Source organism: Oncorhynchus keta, chromosome 2, assembly GCF_023373465.1.
Source record: "Oncorhynchus keta strain PuntledgeMale-10-30-2019 chromosome 2, Oket_V2, whole genome shotgun sequence".
Taxonomy (NCBI): domain Eukaryota; kingdom Metazoa; phylum Chordata; class Actinopteri; order Salmoniformes; family Salmonidae; genus Oncorhynchus; species Oncorhynchus keta.
In genome coordinates, this window is record NC_068422.1 from 13,072,054 (window position 1) to 13,090,039 (window position 17,986).

Sequence of the window (17,986 nt, forward strand, 5' to 3'; positions counted from 1 at the left end):
TGGATGGAGGGCCATGTCTCCTCTGGTCTGGTGGATGGAAGGCCATGTCTCCTCTGGTCTGGTGGATGGAGGGCCATGTCTCCTCTGGTCTGGTGGATGGAGGGCCATGTCTCCTCTGGTCTGGTGGATGGAGGGCCATGTCTCCTCTGGTCTGGTGGATGGAAGGCCATGTCTCCTCTGGTCTGGTGGATGGAGGGCCATGTCTCCTCTGGTCTGGTGGATGGATGTCTCACACTGATGTTCTATGGTCTAGATGAGGAGGAGACATGGTGCCTGATTAGCTTCCAGCCTATTCATTTCCATCTAAGAGAGGAGAGAGGACAAAAGGAGAGAGGAGGAATGGAGAGAGGAGGAAAGGAGAGAGGGAATCTATGTCAGCCAGTGGATGAAGCCGAACACATAGGACCTGACACTGTGGATCTGACAGACTGACACAGGGGACTGACACAGGGGACTGGCACAGGGGACTGACACAGGGGACTGGCACAGGGGACCTGACACAATGGACATGACACCGGGGACTGACACAATGGACATGACACCAGGGACTGACACAATGGACATGACACCGGGGACTGACACAATGGACATGACACCGGGGACTGACACAATGGACATGACACCGGGGACTGACACAGTGGACATGACACCGGGGACTGACACAATGGACATGACACCGGGGACTGACACAATGGACATGACACCGGGGACTGACACAATGGACATGACACCGGGGACTGACACAGAGGACCAGACACAGGGGACTGGCACAATGGACATGACACCGGGGACTGACACAATGGACATGACACCGGGGACTGACACAATGGACATGACACCGGGGACTGACACAATGGACATGACACCGGGGACTGACACAATGGACATGACACCGGGGACTGACACAATGGACATGACACCGGGGACTGACAAAAAAGAGCAGACACAGGGGACTGGCACAATGGACATGACACCGGGGACTGACACAATGGACATGACACCGGGGACTGACACAATGGACATGACCCCGGGGACTGACACAATGGACATGACACCGGGGACTGACACAATGGACATGACACCGGGGACTGACACAATGGACATGACACCGGGGACTGACACAATGGACATGACACCGGGGACTGACACAATGGACATGACACCGGGGACTGACACAATGGACATGACACCGGGGACTGACACAATGGACATGACACCGGGGACTGACACAATGGACCAGACACAGGGGACTGGCACAATGGACATGACACCGGGGACTGACACAATGGACATGACACCGGGGACTGACACAATGGACATGACACCGGGGACTGACACAATGGACATGACACCGGGGACTGACACAATGGACATGACACCGGGGACTGACAAAAAAGAGCAGACACAGGGGACTGGCACAATGGACATGACACCGGGGACTGACACAGAGGACCAGACACAGGGGCATGTTTCAAGAAATTCAAAACACAGTCACTTCTAGTGCCGGTTATATAAACATGAGCAATTCCAATTGATTACATTATTCATTCAAAACGACTTCCTTTGTGTGTTTATTTGATCATGTATTTTGAGGTATTAAAGATTCATCCTCACATCACCAGCGACCCAAACAAAATGCTGACACTCTGCTTACATTGAATAAGTATTTTCTCCAGTGATTAGTGACCAAATCTGAGACAATGTCCACTTCCTGTGAACTGGTGGGAGACTAGACTTCGGTTTATTCCCACATCTCTAGGTCAAGAAAAAGACAGGCAAAATATCTCACATCTAGCCCCCAGGGCCTGAAATATAGCAGAGATCACCTCCCCAACTCTCATTATTTAATATTCTCTGAGAGGCTGTTTGAGGGTCAGAGATTTATGATGATATTCAATAAGACCCATGTCACATATAGCCTTGGAGCACTGGATTTTTAGTGTGAAATTGCTGTATGTGTGTGTGTGTGTGTGTGTGTGTGTGTGTGTGTGTGTGTGTGTGTGTGTGTGTGTGTGTGTGTGTGTGTGTGTGTGTGTGTGTGGAGATCATCATCTCTAGAGAGGGGAACACTGGATTGAGAAATATAGACGGAATGGATTTGTACCACATACGCTGCATCTCATTCATATTCTCTCTATCAGTCTTTCTCCCTACCTCTCTCTCTCACACGCACACACACCACACACACAAGCCTAATGATAATGTTCACATACAGGACCATCATGAGAAACCATCATGTTCAGAAAATTTGCTTCACCATTAAACAGTTTGTGATGTCAAGAGAGACAAGACAATCAAGGCTAATTTATCACTACTACTTAAAGTTTTAGCCATGTCTTTCTGTCTTCCATTCTGTCTGCCATGGTCGTCCTTAGGAAAAGAAGTCATGCCGAGGGCAAATGTCCCCCTAAAGACAATACATCACTCTGACATTCTGTGATTTGAGGGATGATAAAAATCTGACATTGATAAAGACAAAAAACTAAATATATGAATACTACTATTGCCCACGACTTTAACTGTCACTCCAGATGTCCAAAGACAGACAATTGCAATGACAATGACACAAAATAGTAAACAGACTGTAAACTGACATTAAGGTCAGGCATTGATCAATGGTCGCATTTGCAACATGCATATTTTGGCTAGCTACACTATATGACCATAAGTAGTATGTCAAGTTCTCATTTACAATTGCGACCTGGCCAAGATAAAGCAAAGCAGTTCGACAGATACAACGACACAGAGTTACACATGGAGTAAAACAAACATACAGTCAATAATACAGTATAAACAAGTCTATATACAATGTGAGCAAATGAGGTGAGAAGGGAGGTAAAGGCAAAAAAAGGCCATGGTGGCAAAGTAAATACAATATAGCAAGTAAAACACTGGAATGGTAGTTTTGCAATGGAAGAATGTGCAAAGTAGAAATAAAAATAATGGGGTGCAAAGGAGCAAAATAAATTAATTAATAAAATACAGTTGGGAAAGAGGTAGTTGTTTGGGCTAAATTATAGGTGGGCTATGTACAGGTGCAGTAATCTGTAAGATGCTCTGACAGTTGGTGCTTAAAGCTAGTGAGGGAGATAAGTGTTTCCAGTTTCAGAGATTTTTGTAGTTCGTTCCAGTCATTGGCAGCAGAGAACTGGAAGGAGAGGCGGCCAAAGAAAGAATTGGTTTTGGGGGTGACTAGAGAGATATACAGTAGAGTACAGTATGCTATAATTTTGTATAGTAATGTGCTTTACAGTAGAGTTCAGTAGAGTACAGTAGAGTATGGTTCAGTACAGTACAGTAGAATGCAGTAGAGCACAGTACAGTAAAACATAGTAGAGTATAGTGCAGTACAGTAGAGTATATTAGAGCACAGATCACTACAATACATTATAGTGTACTCAACTCTAGTGTGCTCTACTGTTTACTGTACTGAACACTACTGTACTGAATTATATTGAACTGTACTGTCCAAACTTGTGAACCCAACTGTGGTGTGTGGCTACTATGATTTCCCATTGTAGCCAATTAGATTTTTCAGAAATTCCGTTACCGATTTGGTCATTTCAAATCACAAGGCAATGTTTCTTAAACTTACAGAAGGCTTCAAAACTACATCTAAGTGTTGATATTAGTTGGCAGGGGTCTTTACTTCAACATTAATGTGCTTTGATGTATTTCTAATACCTTGTAAGACATTTTCTGCTAGATGTTGTCTAAGACCCCTTTTCTATCTGCTTGACCAGAAATCAAAGCCTTTGCTCATGCCTAATTTGTAGGATGGAAAATGGTTAAAAAAATGATATGCCTTAGTTTCTCAAACATATAGACTCTTAGCTTTCATTTGACGCCCAATTTGACATGCTCCTATGACCTTCACGTTGGTGCTCATGGGTCCTTCCTTTTACATGGAAATGATCCTAGTACCAACGGGTTAAACAGAAAGAACTCCTCCAGAGACAACAGGTAACCATCTATACCATAGAGACAAGACACACTGCAATCAGAGACCTTTCACACTCCCAGGGATCGATCAGCAGCTAGTCAGGACGGCCTGGTGACCATAATGCTGTGCAGTGTCCAGGCCATTATCTGACACAGTGACAGTCAGGCTGAGGTATTAGCGCACGTCGTTCCACACATAACCAGGCCTGCTGTGATCAATACACAACTAAAATAACATGTAATATGATATTGATGGGCTCCCGATGATAAGGGGCTAAGGAGAAGGGTTGGTGTGTGTGTGTGTGTGTGTGTGTGTGTTTAACTTAATGTGTCTTCTAACAATGTAAATGTATGTTCACACAGGATGACATTCCAATGCATTTCTAACTGCCACTTGCTCAGTTCCATCTTGCCTGAGTTGATCAAGCTGAAGTATTGGTGTGTTCAGACTAATGGAAATCAATGAGACAGAGAGCGTGCTGTTAATAAGAGCATTGCATTTCCACTTACTCAAGCTAAACCAGACTGAAGAGTAGCCACACCCCCATCTGATTAATGGGATAGCTCATCAGGATTGCTGAATACAGTCATTACAATGCATATGATGGAAGTCAACAATAACAGTACATGACTCACAATAGATTCTCTACTGTGGACCTTTACTACAATAGATTTTAATGTAATTACAAGCCTGGTGATGAGTTATTACATTTCACAACATGACATCTAATAACATGACAATAACATGAGCAACATATGTTTGCCTTATTTGGAAAGGAAACTAGAAGTTGTCTAAAGCAGAAAGAGACTAGCCATTCAGCCAGGGTGGCATTAAGCCCAATTTGGAGACCAAATATAATGTGACACTCAGCAAGACATAGACTACATTTAGGAACTTATTATAAAGTGACACAGACAATCTATGAGGGAGAGTGGAGCCAGGGCCACTCCCCCCCTCCCATGCTGTAGGTCTAACCTGTCACCTCACAGAATGGATGCTGATTTAACGACAGAGATATCACTCCCTGTAGGGGCAGGGGTGAGGGCTTCTTTGCCCACCCACTAAGAGCCTCATTTTCACTGGCACAGTTTGTGTGGTTTGTGTGTGGGTAGGGGCTGAATGAAAGACAGAGATGTCACTCCCTCTAGGGGCAGGGGTAAGGCTTCTCTGCCCACCCACTAAGACGGTTTCACTGGCACTGCTTAGCTCTTACACTATATTCTGATGAGCCTGCCAAGGGTCTGTGTCTGTGATGTCTGTAGGCTTGCTGTGTGTTCTCCTCCGTAACCACTGTATCAATCCCAAGGGCCTGGTCGGTAATTACTGGGAAGCCTCACCAGTCAAATTCCTGCACTCTGTCATCTCTCCAATCCCTGGAATGGCTTTTGGCCACACTTCTGCTCTACATGACTGGGATAAGTCCATAATCTGTTCCATGCTTTTTTATTAAAACCCAAGCCACATTGGTATTAATGCTTCATGAAGGGTTGCCTATAATGTGATCCCTACCATATGGGGCATGACGACCAGTCCCAGCATACCATCCAGCAGGAGAGGAACTGGAAAAGACAGTTGCGACCGACCCTTTCCTTCTAATACCAGAGTTTGATTTGAAAGAAGCCAATGTGTCATTGAAAAGAGAAAATTAGTAAGACATTTAGTTCTTGGAGGATGGACATGTCGATACTACTACAGGTTTTCATATTTTAACATCATTTTCACAACCTCACCAATAAGAGACTCACAGATGCCCTCTCAATATTATTTCAATTTTAACACAGAGACTTATACAGTCCACCTTTAATGAGCCACCTGGATGGATAACCTGAGGAGATGTCCTCAGGGCAGGAGATTAATGATGTTTGGGTTGTGGTCCTTCTGTGGCTCAGTTGGTAGAGCATGGCGCTTGTAACGCCAGGGTAGTGGGTTCGTTTCCCGGGACCACCCATACGTAGAATGTATGCACACATGACTGTAAGTCGCTTTGGATAAAAGCGTCAGCTAAATGGCATATTCTTTTCTTTCTTCTTGGGTTGGTGTGATACATCAACATGAGCTACAGTGAAACTTAATGACTCCCCTAACCAACTCCCTGAGGAGCTACTGGGGGTGACAGGCAGAGGAGATCTACACTAAATACTGAGAAAAACCCTCCATAGCATTGCTCAAGTGGATGACGGATTATGCTAGAAATAGTGAATATCGATAGGTTAAGGGATCGTCAGAGCATTATGTATTTAACCCTTTGTCAGCATCAGCACAGTGTTTTGGTCCAGGTACCACCTCACGTGCGTCTATGCTTGCCTCAGCTTAGTGGCTTTATAGCTAAGCACTATTTTTCTTATGCAACTTAATGCACTGAAAACACAAATATAATTGGTGATTAATGTTAAAAAATAATATTTTCAAACATGTTACATACTTAAGCTACCATATCAAATCTGCTCATAAACAGTGTAATAATTCCACATCCTGTTATTGAATGACATTATTGTAAGTACACTAACTCACCTTGTCCCATTTCATTCCATCCTTCTTGTGTTCCAGAACTAAATGGACTCATTGTTCAGCAGAACACAAGCAGCAAAGAGAAATGAAAGCTTCTGTTTCATATGTTCTCCCAAATATAATTGAACAAATGTGTTCCCTCTTATTTGGAACTTCAAAGGCTTGTTTTACTGAGAAAATGAAAAAACTGTGGGGTCAAACTCGGAGAGAGATGTTTCTGTCTGTCAAGGCCGATCTGTGGAGAACAAACCTACACATTCTTTGTTCGGATTCTGAATGCATCTCAGATAGAAACAGGCTGGACCTTTGATGTTCCTGAAATACTGCACTGGTCTTTCCACAGTAAAGATGATAAATGGAAAGAAAGCTCTCTGGGCAATGTCATACTAACAGACAGTCACTGCATTTCAAGCTGGAGTTTTATTTTGAGTGGATAAAAAGTGAGAATTGAGTAAAGTTGATGCCGTTTATACAGGTATAAAACAATGCATCATGCAAGCAAGCACACACAGGCATGATCGCTAACACAGACGCTCACAAGCACACACAGGCATGATCGCTAACACAGACGCTCACAAGCACACACAGGCATGCTCGCTAACACACACGCTCACAAGCACACACAGGCATGATCGCTAACACACACGCTCACAAGCACACACAGGCATGATCGCTAACACACACGCTCACAAGCACACACAGGCATGATCGCTAACACACACGCTCACAAGCACACACAGGCATGATCGCTAACACACACGCTCACAAGCACACACAGGCATGCTCGCTAACACACACGCTCACAAGCACACACAGGCATGCTCGCTAACACACACGCTCACAAGCACACACAGGCATGCTCGCTAACACACACGCTCACAAGCACACACAGGCATGATCGCTAACACACACGCTCACAAGCACACACAGGCATGATCGCTAACACACACGCTCACAAGCACACACAGGCATGATCGCTAACACACACGCTCACAAGCACACACAGGCATGATCGCTAACACACACGCTCACAAGCACACACAGGCATGCTCGCTAACACACATGCTCACAAGCACACACAGGCATGCTCGCTAACACACACGCTCACATGGTCACAAGCACACACAGGCATGCTCGCTAACACACATGCTCACAAGGTCACAAGCACACACAGGCATGCTCGCTAACACACATGCTCACCTGGTCACAAGCACACACAGGCATGCTCGCTAACACACACGCTCACAAGCACACACAGGCATGGTCGCTAACACACACGCTCACATGGTCACAAGCACACACAGGCATGCTCGCTAACACACACGCTCACAAGCACACACAGGCATGCTCGCTAACACACATGCTCACAAGGTCACAAGCACACACAGGCATGCTCGCTAACACACATGCTCACCTGGTCACAAGCACACACAGGCATGCTCGCTAACACACACGCTCACAAGCACACACAGGCATGCTCGCTAACACACACGCTCACAAGCACACACAGGCATGCTCGCTAACACACACGCTCACAAGCACACACAGGCATGGTCGCTAACACACATGCTCACCTGGTCACAAGCACACACAGGCATGCTCGCTAACACACATGCTCACATGGTCACAAGCACACACAGGCATGCTCGCTAACACACACGCTCACAAGCACACACAGGCATGCTCGCTAACACACATGCTCACAAGCACACACAGGCATGCTCGCTAATACACACGCTCACATGGTCACAAGCACACACAGGCATGCTCGCTAACACACATGCTCACAAGGTCACAAGCACACACAGGCATGGTCGCTAACACACATGCTCACATGGTCACAAGCACACACAGGCATGCTCGCTAACACACACGCTCACAAGCACACACAGGCATGCTCGCTAACACACATGCTCACAAGCACACACGCTCGTCTGCTCACGCGCGTCAACCGTGATGGCGAGCCTTCCCGGGAGGAAGAGGAGCTCCGTCTTGCGTTCACACGTCCACACACACACACACACACACACACACACACACACACACACACACACACACACACACACACACACACACACACACACACACACACACACACACACACACACACACACTGAAACCTATAATTACACCAGCTAAAGTCTCAGCATTGATGTGCTGACTGCTGACATCATGCAGTGTAATGACTTAGCAAACGAGGAATGTCATCTCTCGGAAATGGTCTGGAGAAGAGAGGAGGGGAAGGGTGGCTGCTCTCTCCCTCTGCGCTGGTTTCATCAGCACCTTATTAAGACTATTTCAGACCTCAGTCAGAATAATACCAGGTCAATTGGACCTGATGGACAACAGACAGAGAGCATAGTTCTACTAAAGCTCCCAGCTGGACTAAGCCTAAAGAACAGCAGTTGGACAGGTGGTAGGAATACTCGAGATAAGTGCACACATAGTAGCCTACCTCTACAGTACTTTAAACTTGTTCCTCTTTGGAAACACACACCCATACATGCACCACCATGCTCCTTGGCCAATGCTTGTAAAATGCTATATTTTCTGGTTGTTACGTTTTGTCACCATTCGTTCATTAGGCTCTGCATTCGGCAAATGTACGTTTTTCTCATATAAAAAAAACTATCATGATTGCTTCGATTTGATCTCTTCAGCATCACTGTATTACCATTTTGCACAACTGATTTGACTCTTGACAATAGTTCCATTGTTGGTATGTGGATTCTAGCACTTTGTTCCACCTGTAACCCAACACCTGAGAATGTTAAGAAGTCCTGCTCTCCCTCCAGTTTCCAAATGGCACATAACTGTAAAACAACTTTGCTTCTCTCTCCTCTGTTTGGGAATATGGAGTGACAGATAACGATATTACTCATATAACCAAGATAAAAACTGCCTTAAACAATTGTTCAAAAATCAACTGATATAATACAGTTTCAGATTATACTTTCCGTAAAATCCTTTCACTGGAGTGTCGGGTGAGAACAACTCTGATAATAGTGTTACCATAGAGAGTGTTACAGTCCCAGTGACAATATGGACCTGGCTTTGGGCGAGTCAGAGTCAGGTGTAACATGGCTGCCCTCTAGACAACTGAAATACATAAACTGGTTTGATTAATAGCTCAGGAGGGTCAAGTGTCAGGGGTCAGCAGACCCCTCCGGCCCTCCCTGGTGTGGACTCATGGAAGCCGACCCTCAGACGAAGGGCTGGCCAATCACAGAGCAGGTCATCAGTGTATCTGTTTGGAAACTTGTGCCTTACCTGCTCTACTCAGAATGAGTAATGAAAGCAAATGGCATAAGTGGCATTCCAAAACATCCAATAGGTGAAAAATGTGATTTCTAAATTAACACAAATGATCAATTGTAGGGGCCGAGTAAACATTGATTTTCCATTATGTTGAATATAAAATCCAAGTAAATTAGCATACTGTATTAATTATGAATAAACCATGCAATAAAAAAAGTAGATTTCACATGATACATTTTCGGTGCGATCAATGGAATCACAAACTCTGTTAGGAAATGCCTGATGAAATTTGAATTTGTAATGTGATAATTGAATAGGCCTACCTAAATGACAAATCCGTACTTTACTCTCGTATGTCAGCCTACACACCTTTGTATGGAATTTTAATGTTGATCATTACTTTAAAGTTGTCAAAGAATAACTATATTTACCATTTATAACATTCAGTGTAAGGCTAAGCTAAAAACAGAAATCATAGTCCAACCTATGAACACCAACACCAGTCAGGATCTGATCCAAAAACACAACACACAGCGAAAAGGATTAGAGTAAAGAACTTGACTGACGATAACCTGAATGCGGTTTCCAGTTCCACCTTTTGATAACCATTCAGCTGTGTAACACACTGTATCGTGTTCCAGCTCCGGCTTAGTGTATCAAAGCAGCTCCCAGCATCTGGTGAAGGGTGGAGCTGTCATAGCTGTCTCATCAAATACACACACCAACGACTGACAGGTAGGTTGGATCATTTTAGGCCTCAGAATAGGGACAATACCGTAGCCTGAGGCACTGCGGCTATCCCCTCTTTGTAATGGAAACATCTAGAACGTCAACGCTACGGAACAGAACAGACAGGCCATGCCAAATAATGCTTTGATATTCTACTTGTAGAATGCACCTGTGCATCATTGGCAGTTCGTCATTGTTCCTGCCGGTTTTACGTGTTTGCACAGCTGCCTGACTTGACTGTTCTTTGGAAGGTGTATTGAACGTTGTTGTATCTGAAAGGTAAAGGTTAAGTCTAGCCAAAATATTAGGGTGGATAGATTTACAGTATAAAAGTTAGAGTAAAATCTCAAACTGAGTAACTCAAAGGTGGAGAGGCATAGCCTTTACATATTTTGTTTGCCCATAGTCCATAAGGATTTGCCTGCTTGTAAATCACACCTCTTTGTCTTTACATGCAAAAGACAGGTCAGTGATTAAGATACAGTATATTTACCTTGTAATAAATATGCTTTGGATAGGTCTTCATTGGCCTCCTCTATGATAGTGTAATGTAATTTTGGGCTATCACTGAGTACACTGTACTAGTGTATTTACTTTCTTTTTATTGTCACATACACACCGGATAGGTGTTTTACGGTGTCAGCCATTGTAATAAGGGGCCTGGAGCAAATTAAGGTTAAGAGCCTTTCACAAGGGTACATCAACATATGTTTTACTGTCGGCTCGGTATTCGAACCAGTACACTTTCGGTTACTGGCCCAACGCTCTTGCGGTTAGGTTAGGCTGCCTGTCTTAACGAACAAGGGGAAATCCAAAACGAGGCTTTCTCAATGCAGATGAGACAAGAATATTAGCCTCTTAGACCATAAAGTATTATTCACCCCCCACCACCAAAACGAACACTTTAACCGTAAACAGCGCTGCAAAAACAACAAGGCTACTGTACCATTTCGAACTGCTTTTAGTCTATCATCCATCCACAAGGGCCGCGTGCGGTGGACGGGTGAACACCCGCGAAATTCACTGAACTAACTCCTGAGGCAAACGGAACCAGGTAATCTCAATGGCTTTTCTAACAAACACTAACAGTAGGCCCCATTTGCTTTGTATCTATTACCGGCATTTTATCTGACATCGTTTGTTATTCTTTCCTTAGAGAAAATAGGTTTGCCTTACCTGGCTTTTAGCTTGCAAGGTGGTTCGTGGCAGATAGTCTGTCAGGAAGCAGAGGGTCGCCAGAGTAGTTAGCTAATTTAGCTAGCCCAAAAATGTAACGTTGCCAATGTTTATTGTTCCACTAAAAGAGTACCTCTTGCGTCTGGTGATATTTTAATTAGAAATTGTGCACCAATATTGAATTTTAAAAGCCTGTTATATGAATTGAAGTGCCATTTAAAATATACCACATGTACGATTCAATCAATTAGATTAATATGAATAAGGGCTTGATAAAATGCCCAAATTCAGGATTTTGACATGACCTCTGTCAACACGGTCTCTTCTAGAAAGATTTTAACCCATTTAATCCCAACATTTCTCCCAAATTACACCACCATTGTAAAGCCCTAGTAATTTTGTTGCTTTGACAAAGTCATTTCTGAAGATCATTATTTATTTAATGTGATTAATGATTAATTTACGTCAGTCCCTAATTTTAAGGTCAACTCTGTTTCATGAACTGAACACTCATGAAACTAGTACTTTTAAAGTATTTTTTAAAGAAACATTGAACATCTAATAGTTCAATCATATAGTAGAAGCAGGTGTGCTGGTTCTATTCTATGTCAAATGTTGGGTGTTTTGTGGTGGAAAACTGAGCTGGTTGAGCATTAAAACCTGTTACCCATAGACAGGCTAGAAATGTTTTAACAATGATAATTTTTTAAAGCTTGCATTCAATTGACAATCCTGTTATGATCAACCCTGTTATGGTCAACCGTGTTACTTTATTTGGCACTTACTGTAGTTTTACTATTTTTGTATTTATCCTCTTGAGATGGGAAAACGTGTTTTTTATGAAGTTTAACAATTTCTCTTTATGACAATGTTAAAATGAGGTAAAATCAAAAGTTTGTTTTGCCCAAGTTACACTTCTCAAAAGGCAGTGAATTGATGGAATGACCCATTTACTAACTCACACAGGTAGAATATCTGACACGTGTGTTTTCTATTCAATTTATTTCAGCAACTTAGACCTTAGAACTGGATAAACACTTGGAAAATGGCATACAGCAGGCAAGCTAAGGACTTCGTTGCCATTTCTGATTTACATCCAAATACAACACATCCGGTGAGTCATGTGATATGATACAATTGTTACAGTGACCTAACTTGTGGGTGGATACACCGCCTTGAAAAAAATGATTCAACCAATTTGATATCTTGAAGTGAAATAAACTGTCAAGACTACAACAATCATTTTGAATTGTGACTGTTGTATTGATTAGGCTAAATTGGTTTGAAGCATACAAAATGTTGAAATATCTATTCTGTTTTTCAGAGAGTGGCTGGAGTCATCATTGGAAAAACTGATGTCAAAAGCTTTCCAGACAGGAAAAGTTGAGGATTCAATTTCATTATATTTCCCCCATAATTTAATATTGGTGCATACTGGCATCAAATAGTCTAAATACAACTTCCACGTATTCATGTAGTATCACTGGTATCAAATTCAGCCTGCTATCCACTGAGGCCTCCTGCCTTTGTCCTCCCAAAACATAGACTTATCCCCAAGGCATGCCTACGCTGTAGCCTACTGTGCTCAAGTTTATGGCTTGCTCACTAGAACGCTCTACTGGCAGTTTTCTGAACTGATCTCTGGCATTTCAGGTATTGGTTTTGACAGATTCACTTTCGGCTTCACAATCAAGGATTCGCCAGACTATTTCATTAATGTATCCTTGTGGGGCAACGATGGATACATAAATGGACTCTCTAACAGCTTCCGCATAGGAGACTGTGGTAAGATTATGCATTCAATTCAATTCTATGAAGATGTAAAATAATACATCATGTAGAAACAATGTGTTCGTCTTTTTGATAATTACACTAATTTATCTGTATTTTACCCCCTTCAGTTATTATAGAAAATCCTTTAGTTGCTACCAAAGATCCTGAGAAAGAGGATAGATTCTGCCCCTCAACTCCCAGGTGCAGTGTACTGAGTGGTTAGTTCTCTTTTTAAACATGACTATACTCTAGTAATACAAGTAACAAAACCAATTTCTCTGTTTCAGCTTCTACAGGTTGCTGGTGAGTGAAGCTCACTCCCAGCTATCAATAGGCTCTGACATAGAGATGATGAACAGGCTGCTGCCTCTGCTCCACCTGCCTGTGAAGGACTCCCGGGACTTCTACTCTTTGGGAGACATCGTGGCCAACGGACAGAGCCTGGACAGGACCGTCATTAACATACTCGCCGCCGTTCGGTCGGTAAGAACTGAGAGTGCATAGAGTAAAGTAGGTCTTGAGGAGGGTAGTATCCGGTACACTAGTGTGACTTTAGACTATCATTATATAGTTGTATCTATTAATATAGGAGCCACAAACTAGGCCCTATTTTCACATGTCCTGTGGCATAAGTACTATATGTATTGGAAAAGCTAAAAGCGTTTCCAAACCACTATTTCTGCCCTCCAGATTGCAGAGCCAAAGTTTTTCACCACGGCGGACGGACGCAAAGGGCAGAGGCTAGAAGTGAAGCTCTTTGATGATTCTGTCACATCTTTTCCCTTAGTATGGTAGGAATTGTACCACTGTACCCCACATGTTTTCAATATCCCCATCCTCTCCCCTGAGTTAACATAACCTTTGTATCACACAGCTGGGACAGAGAGGCCATTCAGCTAGTTCAGACTCTGATACCAAGAGAAACAGGTTGGTATACAGTGGACTCTAATTCTTTGTGAAATGGAAATGTGAGATTTTGTGTTTGTTTTAAAATGTCATTGACTGAATAAGACTTTGTTGTGTACTTTAAGTGCTCTTTATCTCGGATGCCAGGATTGGTTTTGACAGCTTCCGGAACTGCATGACAGCTACAGTCAATTCTAAAACCATAATCACTGTCAACCCGGGTAAGGATATCACTTTATTTATCTGTTTACAACATATTCTCCATTGAGACACAGTAGACAATTGTTTTCAAATAGAATATTTTAATTTTCCAATACCTTATTCTGTAATTAATGTGATTCTGTTTTGAGATACATAAGATACAACGGAAGCCAGCCTTCTGTTCAGCTATGCCAAAGAGGTCTCTGAGTCTGGTGTGTTGCATGAGGATGACAGGCCTGGAGATGTGCCTGGTAGGTAACAACCATGACTGTAGTATTATCATACAATTGAGACTTTGCACATTTTTAAACATTTTTTAAATTTAACTAGGCAAGTCAGTTAAGAACAAATTCTTATTTACAATGATGGCCTACCCCGGCCAAACCTGGACCAATTGTGCGCTGCCCTATGGGACTCCCAATCACGGCCGGATATGATGCAGCCTGGAATTGAACCAGGGACTGTAGAGACACCTCTTGCACTGAGATGCAGTGACCGCTGCGCCACTCAGGAACCCTAATGAGTTAGGCCAGAGAAGAAGAGGCAAAGCAAGAAGGTTAACTCCACCCAAAATCTGTTAATGAAAATAAGAATGAATGAAATTAATGAAAAAATAATTTCCAATTTGGTCAACAAAAACTGGAATTGCTAATTTGCTACATAAGGTTTATTTGATCTAATAGAAGTTTGGTAATGGTTAGGTTGGTACAAATGCACACTGATATAGTTGGACGCACGTGGAATTTCGGCAACTTCTGAAAGAAACAACTTTATATCGGAGTGTTGTCTGTTGTTCACACGCGTGTCTGCCCTCTCATTGGCTAGAATGGCCCCACCTGATCTCACTTCCTACTACCTGCTTTCCATCTTTGAGGACATGTGTTTCCATTGTTAGAGCGGTAGGGTTGCAAAATTCCAGGAACGTCCAATAAATTCCCTGGTTTTCCCAAAATCTCGGTTGGATCAATCACAGATATCAGGAGGGAATAAGCAGAAGGGCCGGTATCCTCCATCCAGGATTTCTGGAAAACCATGGAATTTATTGAAAGTTCCCCGAATTTTGCATATAGAGCAGTCACTCGACTATCATGTCAATATAATTTTCCTTCTTCTTATTATACCTTTATTTCAACAAAGAACACAGACTGAGACCAAGGTCTCTTTCACAGCTGGGCCCTGCGTATACATGTTTACACATACAGTTGAAGTACAATGATTAAGAAACTACACAAGACAAACAAATCGATCACAGATAACACAAAACAATACAGCAACAGATTATATTTACACACAGGTTATTCCCCTAACAGCACAAGAACTTGCATTACCCGAAACAGTTACAAGCAATACAAAAATAAAAATCCTCCAATAAATATTTAAAATGGGCAAAGGGGACAAGAGTCTCAATAATAGGTCATCTTTGGTTAGGCCTACATGTATGATTCTCTGTTATTGACGCCACTGTTCTCCTCTCTCCAGTGGAATCTATCAGTGATGTGTATACAGTGAGCCAGCTCAAACTCAAAGCCCAGGAGAACCCGGAGGTGTTCTGTGGAATCACCTACAGCTTCATCTCCAAACTAGATCTAGACACCTCTGTCTCCAAAGTCATCAGAAGCAGGTGGTAAGTTTAAACAGTGGATACACTTTGACACATGATTATTGAATTCACCATTTCTCAGCAAATCCCACATTTTCTGACTACACATTTCATCTCATTGAAACGTAACTACATTAGCACCCTTTCTTTTTCCTGATTTACATATTGGTGCTGGTCTCCTCCCTGCTCAGTTCCAAGTGCAGGTACCAGGTGAATGAGGAGATTCAGAGCTGCTCCAACACAGCCTGCCCTGGGGGAGACCAGCCTCTAACTGTGACCACAGGGTTTGATCTTCTGGTGGATGTGACAGATCACACAGGAACCCTGCAGTCCTGCTCCCTGAACGGCACTGTCGCAGAGAAGACTCTGGGATGCAATGTGAGGGGAAATACAATATATAATAAGTGGGCTTATGCTGGATTTGTGCAGTTGCCCTAATGTGCAACCATGGTTGACAGCTCTGCCCTCTTTTGTTGCAGCCCGAGGAGTTTGTGAGTTTAACAGAGGATGAGCGAACGGCGATGAAATGGAAGATTCTCTTAGAAAGATGCAAAGTATATATCAAGGTGTGTAAAATCCTTATGTCATTGGTACTGATTAGCTTTGAAAAAGTTTTGAATGAACCTGTCAGTGGCAGCCTTGTCAAGTATTTTTCTCAGAATTTTGAGGTGAGGAACATAAAACAATGTCATTCTACTGTATCTTTCAGATCACTCCCTCTCCCAAAAGCAGAAGTGGAATGAGAGGCAATGTCCTGCAGTGTTCCCTCGCTGATCCAGGAGAAGTGAAGCAGAACATGTCTGCCCTGCAGTAATCACGTTTACCAGTTGTGTGGTTGGGTCCAAGTGTGGCGAGTCCTTCAGCAGCTTTCTCATATTAGGTGAATAATGGTTGAGATGCACCTTTGACATGGCTTGTGGGTTCTGTAGCTAGGCCTAGATAGAATGTACACATTTTTCATATTTATTTCCCTTTATTTATTTGGTATTGTATATGTGCTGTAATGTACTTTATTTATGTGTATAGTGATAAATATATATATATATATATATATATATATATATATATATATATATATATATATATAGAATAAAAATATTTTTGAAACCATTGCATTATTCTCTAATGAGCTTGGAGGCCTATCCAGTTTACTGTGCAGATACAGTTGAAGTCGGAAGTTTACATACACTTAGGTTGGAGTCATTAAAACTCGTTTTTCAACCACTCCACTAATTTCTTGTTAACAAACTATAGTTTTGGCAAGTTGGTTAGGACATCTACTTTGTGCATGACACAAGTAATTTTTCCAACAATTATTTACAGACAGATTATTTCACATATAATTCACTGTATCACAATTCCAGTGGGTCAGAAGTTTACATACACTAAGTTGACTGTGCCTTTAAACAGCTTGGAAAATTCCAGAAAATGATCTGATGGCTTTATAAGCTTCTGATAGGCGAATTGACATCATTTGAGTCAATTGGAGGTGTACCTGTGGATGTATTTCAAGGCCTACCTTCAAACTCAGTGCCTCTTTGCTTGGGAAAATCATGGGAAAATCAAAAGAAATCAGCCAAGACCTCAGAAAGAAAATTGTAGACCTTCACAAGTCTGGTTCATCCTTGGGAGCAATTTCCAAACGCCTGAAGGTACCACGTTCATCTGTACAAACAATAGTATGCAAGTATAAACACCATGGGACCACGCAGCCGTCATACCAATCAGGAAGGAGATGCGTTCTGTCTCCTAGAGGTGAACGTACTTTGGTGCGAAAAGTACCATTCAATCCCAGAAAAACAGCAAAGAACCTTATGAAGATGCTGGAGGAAACAGGTACAAAAGTATCTATATCCACAGTAAAACAAGTCCTATATCGACATAACCTGAAA

General features: G+C 42.6%; 1 protein-coding gene across 2 annotated transcripts in view; it reads left to right on the top strand.

Annotated features, from left to right (window-relative positions):
* Positions 1-17,141, top strand: part of meiob (meiosis specific with OB-fold) — a 61,069-nt gene extending 43,928 nt beyond the window's left edge. Inside the window, exons 1-14 of one of the 2 annotated variants that reach the window (XM_035761061.2) lie at positions 11,232-11,492; positions 12,624-12,728; positions 12,939-12,996; positions 13,268-13,399; positions 13,516-13,588; positions 13,675-13,870; positions 14,078-14,178; positions 14,262-14,314; positions 14,419-14,514; positions 14,653-14,745; positions 15,974-16,118; positions 16,286-16,472; positions 16,574-16,660; positions 16,804-17,141. In XM_035761061.2, coding sequence (XP_035616954.1) covers positions 12,660-12,728; positions 12,939-12,996; positions 13,268-13,399; positions 13,516-13,588; positions 13,675-13,870; positions 14,078-14,178; positions 14,262-14,314; positions 14,419-14,514; positions 14,653-14,745; positions 15,974-16,118; positions 16,286-16,472; positions 16,574-16,660; positions 16,804-16,908 — 1,395 coding nt within the window. In that variant the 5' untranslated portion in view covers positions 11,232-11,492; positions 12,624-12,659 and the 3' untranslated portion in view covers positions 16,909-17,141. Of the gene's footprint in view, positions 1-11,231; positions 11,493-12,623; positions 12,729-12,938; positions 12,997-13,267; positions 13,400-13,515; positions 13,589-13,674; positions 13,871-14,077; positions 14,179-14,261; positions 14,315-14,418; positions 14,515-14,652; positions 14,746-15,973; positions 16,119-16,285; positions 16,473-16,573; positions 16,661-16,803 lie in introns of those variants that run through there. The other variant, XM_035761062.2, reaches the window with a different exon arrangement.
* Positions 17,142-17,986: the final 845 nt, after the last annotated feature.